At 37.1% G+C, this 10,147-nt stretch overlaps 1 protein-coding gene across 1 annotated transcript in view; it reads left to right on the top strand.

Annotated features, from left to right (window-relative positions):
* The first annotated feature begins 378 nt into the window (after positions 1 to 378).
* The window catches only part of LOC115215740 (DDB1- and CUL4-associated factor 15), a 119,868-nt gene continuing 110,099 nt past the window's right edge, over positions 379 to 10,147 (top strand). Inside the window, exon 1 of the mRNA XM_029785034.2 lies at positions 379 to 582. Within this exon, the coding sequence (XP_029640894.1) occupies positions 520 to 582 (63 nt within the window). The 5' untranslated portion in view covers positions 379 to 519. The remainder of the gene's footprint in view (positions 583 to 10,147) is intronic.

Genomic DNA, 10,147 nt, shown 5'->3' with positions numbered 1-10,147 from the left:
ATTTATTTTTTTACCCCAAGACAGGAACAAAAAGAAAAAGGAGAAAAAAAACTCCAGTTGTTGCATAAACAGGAAATTATGAGTTATGTTGGAGGGAAATGTGACGAAGTTGTGATCTTCATGCCTTCAAAAGTAAGAATATCAATTTAATAAATGATATTGATTAGTGACGGAGTAGGAGGGGGATTCATTGAGAAACGCTTTGTTAATATTTATTTCAGAAAGGAATATTTTCATCGCATAAAATTACACTTAATAATTTATTTATATTTTTCGAAGAAGTCCCAAAATTATATTTCTGCATTTGGAGATACAGATGTATATATGCTATAGAGAAAAAAAACATAAAAAAAGGCTGCAGTAACTGCGTCTGTGGAAGGATGTCATTCAGTGCGGCGCTGCTAAGTACCGGCATGCAGCGATTCCTTGCCTTTCGCTAACCTCGTCGTCGCCGTTGTTGTTGTTGCCCGCTGAGCCAGCAGCGACATCTGGTGGTCACATGATCATCATTCAAAGCAAATGGCGGCTTTATGCAGTCGAATAAATGGCGGGAATCTTATGTCTAAACTGTTATTTAGGGAGGTAAGGAGACCTGTTATTTGTATCTGCTGCCGCTTCTTCTTTCTCTTTTCTCACCAGATTTCGGTCGTCCGGTTCTTGTCTTTGTTGCTTTTTGTTTGTCCGTAAAAAATAATAATAATAATAAACCCTGTCATTGATGTGCAATTATAGATGTTATAAATCGAGCGACAATTTTCTATCCACCCCGAAGAAGGAGAAGAAGAAGAAATATGGCAAGGAAGGGAGAAGGAAACACAAAATATATCTTTATCCGTTTAGGTCGACTTTCTGGTAGGAAAAAAAATTACTGGAAGCACAGATTATTCTTTCGAAGCTTTTTATGTATGACACGGAGTGAATCTTCCGCTTCGAATAAAAATATACATACATACCATATCTATATATATATATATACATATCATATCTATATATATATATATACATATCATATCTATCTATCTATATATATATATATATATATATATATATATATATATATATATATATATATATACATACATACCATATCTATATCTATATATATACATACATGCGTACCATATATATGTATTTAATGAAGTCGATGAAAAAATATTTCTTCTCCAATGACTCCTACAAATATCCGCTGAAACCTCTCATCCGTGTTTTTGTTATTTCTTCAAACCAATCCACCGAATTAGCTTTCTTCATCGTCTGATTCTGTTTCTTCTACAATGAAACCCACCAAATACCACATTGTCATCGCTAATATATAAATTGACACATGAGGCTTGGCTGAATAAACAAGCAAATTTAAGCCATTTCCTTTATTCATACGAAAACGTAACATTCATTTTCTTGTCTCTTCTCTCAGTTTTATTCTCTTTAAACGCATTTTAATACACAAATTGGTTTCCGTATTACATTTAGAGTTTCTCTCTTCAGTTATCATATAAATACTTATAAACCTACATTTGTCTTTTGTGTGTATGTTTATGTAACATCGTTTATTCGCTTCCTTTCTCTAACATATATGCGTACACGTGCGTGTATATATGTGTGTGTGTGTTAAAAGTGTTGGGGGTGATGTACACATTTAATACCTATGAAAGAAAAAAAGTGTTCAGAATGCTGGATGTTTGTAAAAATATATATTTATTTACATATCACATATTATTTCTTGGTGTAAATAAATCTATATTTTTCCAACCATCCAGCATTCTGAACACCTTTTCCTTTCATATATACACATATATATAATGCGTGCACACAGTATGTGTATTCATGGAACCGCTAAATGTGTGTGCAGTATTGAAAAGCAGATGTGCCATTAAAAGGAGAGATCTCTTTTGCTCTTTGTTAGACTCAAGACTCCGTCCCCTCTCTCTCAATCTTTATCCATCTTTCTCTTCCACTTCTCATCTGTCAAAAACTCTTTTCAACAACATGGTTTCTCGTATCTACACAGCACACACGCACTCGTTTCAATATATATACACTTAGATGCATAAACACACGCTTAAGCCGCTATATAACACATTCTGTGTATAATAATCAACCACTTGCTCTCCTGTATTACAAAATCTATTGATATTTATTATACAGAATCACATCTCATCGTCTAAACAAAACTAGACACACACACAAATGATCAAAATGGGTTTTATAGGAAGATTTCTAGTCGTTTAATTCAGTCTTTTGTGTTGTCTTCTCTCACTCTTCTCCTCATATTTAATGGGTGATTGTCTTCGACAAGTTTCTCTGCCTCTATATACTCCAAAGTCTATTATATGCTTTCCTGCATAATCCATTCCTTACATTTCAACGGACATTATTAAAATTCAGGAAGATATTTCAGTGTTTATTTTTTTCCCCCGTTTCTCTTTTTTAATCTCCGGAACATTATTTTTTTGTCAAAGTAATTAAATTTCTATTTAGAAGGAATTTGGAACAATTTTGTCTGCGTCTGTTTATGAAGTTTCCCAAGTGCTATGGAGAAAGATTAAGCATATTTATTACTTTAATTCTTCTGAAGATGGTGTTAGAATAGAATCTGATGTTATATAAAGTTGTAAATGTGTTTTGTAAACGTTACTGTGTGTGAGTATATATAGGAACTGTTTTGAAATTAATGTATGTTGAGAGACATGTCCCTGTTCGTAATTCTTTTCGCAATTTCAAATGTGTTCCATTCTGTAAACATGTTTCCTCATCCTAAAACCTGAAACCTATTGTTTCAGAATTCCATTTTTTTTAAAAAAAAAAAAAAAAAAAAGAAAGTAAAAACCAGTTTTATTCAATATTTATTATTTTCTGAATGTTATGTTTAGAGTAGCTTTTTCTTTGTCTAAATTTTCGGAAATATTATATATTTTGCGGAGTACATACAACCCTGTGTTTCTGTCTGTCAAAAATAAGTTTTTTTGATTGTTCTGTTGTAAGATCCATGTTATCTTCCTTATTTTCTCTCTCTCTCTTCCTCTCTCTACACACACGCTTTATGGCATACCATAAAATAAAACCGACACATGAAAATATAGTATTTGGCTTCTCTTGAAAGTGTCACTGCCGTAACCTTATATATATATATATATTATATATCTATATATATATATTTATATATATATATATATAAATCTTCAGGGTGGAGGTGGTCTCGTCTTTAAGTATTGTGTGTGTATGGGTCTATCCTAATGTCCATTTTCTCTACTTCTACCCTCTTTCTCGCATGTTCTTCCGACTCGTGTGCCTCCAGTATGTTTGTTAGTGTTTATAGTATATATATATATATATAATGTGTTTGTATCTCTGTATTGTTGAAAGTATAGTGTTGTAAGTTTTTTTTTTCTTTACAGAGCCGAAATAGACATTTTACCTTTTTTCTTTTTGCTTTCTTTGTGCCTGTCTCAGTCAAAATAAATGTCTCCATCTTCATCACTCCAGCAGCTCCTCTGTCGTCGTCCCCCCTTTCGTTTTTGGCGTTCTCTCTGGCACACACACACACATTTATTGTTTTTGGCATTAAATATTGGTCAAGTCTGTGCGAGATAAAAGCTAATCCATTCCGTCAGTCACGTTGAATATCCCTAAACAAAAACACGCACACAAAATCCAAAATTTCTGGATAAAGGGACGGACGGACGGACACACTTCCCCTCATTCCATTGTCGTTCATCTTTTTTTTTCCCCTTTTTCTTTTCTTATCGCCATAGAGTGACTCGATTTATGTTTGTGTGTTGGCCGAATCAACGACTCCATTCTTTCGATTCTTGCTTCTCTTTCCATTCCACTTGACGTTCGATGATGGCCCTTGAGGAGGAGGAGGGGAGGACTCACGAACGCCTCAATAATTTCGCTTCCCTTCCATAAATCTCTCTTCGTGATACCTGTCTAAAGTAAACGGCCCTTATTTCTCTTATTGTCTGTCTCGTTCCGTTATGTGGATGTGAAAACATAAAGTGAAATTGTTCTTCGACAAATTTATTTTCTTATAATAATAATATTCTTACTCCTTCTTTCAAAAATGTTTCAAACAATGTCTGTCTCCCTCTTTTTCATTTCTCACAACTTTTTGTAGATTTTCTGTCATCTACAAACTTTGTTTCCCATCAGCTTCTCATCTGTTTTTTTTTTTCTTTTCTCTGTCGTCGACCATTATCTTGAAAGAGTTGATAAAAAGTTAGGTTTCACTTCCTACCCAAATGTTGTTCCCTATTTCTATCACATTATTATTAAAATAAAATCGTTGATATTTACTGTCCAGCCTACACGACTTGGTTGCAACAGAAAAATCTCCATCTTAAAGATTGGCATCCCTCAATAACCAGATTTCTCCTCTGATTACTGTCATGAGACAGAAATTAGACGCTCAAAGGGAAGGACACGTGAAGATATATTTTAGTAATTTTAGATTATGGTTTTAAATGGTTGGGTTAAATAACCTCGCATTTATGTGTTCTTTTGGTTAAATTTCGGATAGCATTTTTTTTTTTTTTTTTGGTGCCCATGTCTAAAATATTTCAATTTTCTGCAGTGAATTACTTGTGACCTAGACACCAGTTTAATATAGCTGCTGGGGCTGACTAGTTGATAATATAATAGTTCAGTGGATGGGCAGTTCACGTCTACAACATGTGCTATATTGATTGTCCTGATAATGTGATCATGCTTGACTTTATGTGTAGTAAAGATACTATAAACACTTATTGACTAAACCATTTCTTATGTTACCCATGTAACTCTTTCAGCTTGCATACCAGATGAAAAAATGAGTATAATAGTGCTAATAATGTATTAATCTTTTTTTTTTTTTTTTTGCATTTGTAAATAATGAAGGTTAAGTGACAAAGCAAGCCAAAAGTATTTATTAGTGGCAGGGTCAGCAAATGTCCAGTTGCAACAGGAAAGTGGTCCTGTACTGTAAAGGTATGAGAAAGAATTTAATACTATGTAACTAATGCATATAATGGATTTACATGCAATGTAGGAATTTTGGTGAGTTGAGTAGGAGAGCATAACTTTGGGCACACTGTCTGCACTGGGTTAACAACAGGCAACATGAGTAGGCATGTATTTGAGGACACTCAAATGATCCAAATAGTTTTACAGTTGTAGACAAGAGGAATTACAACCGTGTTTTGTGGTCTGCTACCACAACAGCTCCTTTATAGGATCCAGTTAGCTCAAGACATCAGGAGGAACCACGTCCAGTTTCAGCCCCTACTCCTATACCGTTTTGACATGGCGGGTCCCCCCCCCTTTCGGAGGTGTCTGCAGCTCTGGTGTTGGGTGCATGTCTTCTTTCTTCTGTTCCCTGGCCTCTTCGATGTATCGTCACCCGGTGACTGACTGGCTTGTCAAATTTTTTCCCTTTAAATACCTGCCACTAGGCTCCAGCAGGCAGACCCAGCAAGTTGTCACGTGACACTGTCTCACCTTAACTGACCAGTGAAGGTGCTTAGTCTTAGCTAGCGCATTCTCTAAACGACCATCACCTGTCTTGATGATATAATTAACCAAAGAAGGAGGTTGAGTAGTAAGGTCTTTGAGCAAGGGGCAAAGTTTATGAAGTATTTGTAAGGTTTTCTATGCATGCTGTGACTTAAGGTGGTAAGACATCTGAGGTAAGGGCAGGTGTATATTTGAGAAATGACAGGTGTTCTGAGTTTGTGCTATGAAAGGATATGAGCATGAATTTATAGAAGATCTGGGAAGAGGCAATCAAATAAGGCTTGAGAACATTGGAACTTAAAGAATTGATAACACAGGTCATTGCCAGTACTGCCTGACTGGCCCCCGTGCCGTGGCACGTAAAAGGGCACCATTCGAGCGTGATCGTTACCAATGTCACCTTACTGGCACCTGTGCCGGTAGCATGTGTAAAAAGATTCAAGCGAGGTTGTTACCAGTACCACCTGACTGGCCCTGTGCTGGTGGCAAATAAAAAGCACCCACTACACTCGGAGTGGTTAGCGTTAGGAAGGGCATCCAGCTGTAGAAACTCTGCCAGATCTAGATTGAAGCCCAGTGCAGCCATCTGGTTCGCCAGCCCTCAGTCAAAATCGTCCAACTCATGCTAGCATGGAAAGCGGACGTTAAACAGTGGTGATGATGATGAAGTCCAGTCCACGTAAAAAGCTAATGTATCAAGGACCTGTCTTACAACTTGGCATTAAATTTTGTATGAACATTGATGTTAACAGGCCTTGCCTTTCATATGTGTTAGATAAACTACCATCCAGTTTTTACTGCATGGTATTTTCATTTCTAAAAGGACTTAATACTTCATTCTAAGTATCTTTTTACATGTAAATCAAATATCAGTATTTTCCAGTTTTTATTGATTCATTAGTAGCTGGCTGTGTGACGAAAAACTTTGCTTCATAACCACAAGGTTTAGGGTTTGTTTCCCATGTGTAGCATTGCAATCTAGTATCTTCTACTATGGCCTTGAACTGACCAATGCCTTGTGAGTGAAAGTGGTAGGTGGAAACTGTAAGAAGCCCACTGAATATGTGTATGTTTGTTTTCTGCTTGTCTTGCTGTTGTTTGCATGCTGCCTGAAAGCCAGATCACCATCCTTACATATGATGTGGTAGTGCAGAGGACTACAGGAAATTTTAGCTTCCTGTTGATAGGAAGAGCATTTAGTTGCAAAAATTGACTCGATCTAGCATAGAAAAATGGATGTTAAAATAATAGTAGTCATTTCTGACTTACATAAAACCTTCCATTTGATATCAAATGATTTTTTTCAGTTTGCAGTACCTTTCTTTGAAACTCATCCCGAGACCTCTGTCAGTTAATTGACCATGTATCTGCATCTGTATATTCAGTTCTGGGCAAGTTTTCTTTTCTCTGCTCTTATTTTGTGTGTGGAAAACTGGCAGTTGTCCATGCATGCAAGTCTCCACATCACTCGTGTCCTCCAAAGGAAAGATTGCTGCTTTAGGGTCAATACAGCTTAGCAGTATCATTGCAGGTATTGCAGTCAGAATGCAGTAGGGCTGGAACAGAGAGCCCTAGGCATTTCGTCTGATACTCAAATAGCTCTACCAATCCAGCACCCTAGATGAAAAGCAAAGCTGAGCTCAGTGGGATTTGAACACAGTGCATTGTCAGAACAAATATTACAAGACATTTTATCCAAAGCTTAAATGGCTTTGCTAGTTGACTGCTTTCTTTGTTTTTTCAAATTCATATTATGCTACATATCAATTTCAGCTCCTGTGATGGTAGATATTGTAATATAAACTTTCCACTGAAAGTGGATGTGAGTCTTGAACGATAAACAAAGTCAGTGAAAAGAAACTCAAAGCTGCAGAAATGTGGTTGTACAGAAAAATGCTTAGAATCTCATGGGTGCAGAGAGAGTGACGAATATGGAAGCGTTGAAGAAGATGAAAGTGAAGAGACAGTTGATGGATACCATCAGAAAGAGGGACAGTTGGTCATTTTCTCAGAGAGGATGACAGAACGGAGCGTTACACAGTGGAGACAGCTGCTGGGAAGGAGAGCGAGAGGAAGGCAGAGAATGAAGATGTTCAACTGGACGAAGAAGAGAATGAACGTGCAAAGTGAGAAAGTCCTGGGTGGTGTTGCAAGAGACAGAAATAAATGGAGGAGGAACAAGCCATTATTCGTCTACAGCATGAATATGCCCTGACACAAGAGAGAGACTGAAAGAACCTCTTTGACATCATGAGAGGTAACAGTCCTTTCAACTTAACTGACATAGTTAACGTTTTCTGTGGTTGCATTCTCATGGGTCACTAACTGATCACATCTAAGTAAGTAGTTTTGAACTGTTATAGAAGTATATATTTATCACACTGTTCTCAGTTGATCATCATAACACAAGCCAAGTTTGTTTCTTTTATGATAGTCCTTTATTTGAAAAATTGTAGGATTAATTAAAAGGGTTCCTTTTAATTAACCATTGTCGCTCTCATTCAACATCCATGTTCTGTGCTAGCATGTGTTGAATGGTTTGACAGGATCTGATGTGTCCAAGGGCTACATCAGGCTTCATTATCTGCTTTGGCATGGTTTCTGGATGCCCTTCTGAACACCAACCAACTTACAGCATGCACTGGGTGCTTTTTTCATCCCTCTGGTACTAATGAGGTCACCGTACAGCTCACAAAACTACAAAACCCTTTGGAGAGGTTTTATGCAATGCGAAGTGGGGTTTAAAGTATGAGAGAGCAGGTTCTTTCTTGTAGGGGAGCTTCATGGCTACTCACATTTAGAACAGAGGGTGAAAATGATCAAGAGCTGCAAGTTTAGGTGGCCCCTCATGGTATAAGGTGAGTAGGTGTGAAGGGGTGGGGTATTGCAAGAAATGGGGGAATGGAAGGTTGGCAGCGACTATAAAGATTAGGTAGTGTTTAAGGGTAACTGTGGGAGTGCTGGATGGGATGCAGAGGAGCACAGCAAGATAGTGATAGTAATTAATGATGCAGTCAGCAGGAGAAAGATGACATGAAGATGGGTAAGATGCAGAAGTAGCAGGGAGAGGCTGACATGGTGCTTGAGGGGAGATAATTTGGTGGTTCAATGGGGTTGGGTAACGATCACTAATGAGTAGAAGAGAGCAATAATTACTGGATGATGGATGCTAACGAGTGAATTGGACTGGTGTTGAGGAATAGGATAGGAGATTGGGTGAAATGCTTGTTTGTGCACTTATCTACACACGCAGTGTTTCCAGAAGTCAGTTTTTGTAGATGTGGGTAGGTTTTCTTGAGAGCCTTGTATTGCAAGATATCCCAGTCCTTTATCATCTCTATGAGGTTCTTGGTCTTAATGTCAAGTTCGACCAGTTCATCCCATGTCATCATGGGTCTCTTTCCACGAGCTCCAACCACATCAAGTGATTGGCATTTCTTTATACAGCTGTCCTCATCCATATGCATTACTTGTCCTTATCAGCACAGTCTTCTTTCTTGCCCACTGCATCCTCTTATACCCAGTTTCCCCTCAGCACATATTTTCATTTTTTTTCCAATCTTCTCAAGTCTTCTGCTTTCAAAATCCATGTCTGTCATGCAGTATTGCAATTCTTACACAAGCATCATCCAATCTGCCCTTCATTCTGGGAAAAACCTAGACCTTTGTTGCCAACAGTGGTAATAATTTCTTGAATTTTCTCCAACCCATTCTTACTCTGGCTACTATACTCTTGGAGTAGCCACCTCCCTTGTTAATTACTTCTTTTGGATAAAAGCTAACAACTACTTCTAGCGAGCTATCCAGGAAAATTCAAGAGCATTTATTTCCAGTTTGTTCATAGTTCATACTGCTCCTGTGCATCTATCACATACAAAGCTTATATTCTCTTTTAATCTGTCTGCAATTTCATTGCATCTCGTGTGTCCATTGCTTACATTATGTACAACATATGGAGTTTATACCTACTCCTTCTCTGCATATCAAGTGGGGCCATTTCCCTAAAGGTACTGTCTTTCTTCCTTCTCACAGGAACCTTCATCTTTGCTAAACTTACCTTAAGATCTTTTGATTCTAGGTTCAGCTTCCATACCCAGAATTTCAACTTTAATTCAGTTATGGTGTCTATGTCTTCTGCATATAGTTCCCATTGACACCCAATCTAAAAATCCTCTGTGATGGCCTGTAGGATTATGATAGACATGCAGTGTCTAGAAAATGAAGGAGTGTGTGAATAAGTTGCATGCATATTCATGCAATGGCACTAAATGCATTTATTAAAAATGAAGCTGAAGCACAATACTTGCGAACAGTTTTGCACACTAAGATCAAATATGAAAGGTTGCATATATTCAATGGCAAGTTGTTAATTACTTTTTGTCTTGTTTTCGCCAATTAAATAGAAAATTCTTCACTGAAGAGATTAATTAAACTGAAACATCGACCACTTTCACTAATTGCCTTTAATGAGCAGATCCACTCATATTTCCAGTGTCTTATGTTTAAAAAGTTTGATCAGCTGATTTCATTGGAGCTATCTGTCTTGATAGTTGTTTTAGATTTTAATTACCCCTTCCTTGATGGTACTTTTTCTAGTAATTACTGAGATAATTGCACTTACTGAATTCTTTTTTCAGTTCACTGTGTTTCATATGTG

Source organism: Octopus sinensis, linkage group LG9 (assembly GCF_006345805.1).
Source record: "Octopus sinensis linkage group LG9, ASM634580v1, whole genome shotgun sequence".
In the NCBI taxonomy this organism is placed as follows: Eukaryota; Metazoa; Mollusca; class Cephalopoda; order Octopoda; family Octopodidae; genus Octopus; species Octopus sinensis.
Note: the sequence above shows the minus strand (reverse complement) of the source record. Positions and strands in the feature narration are given on the sequence as shown.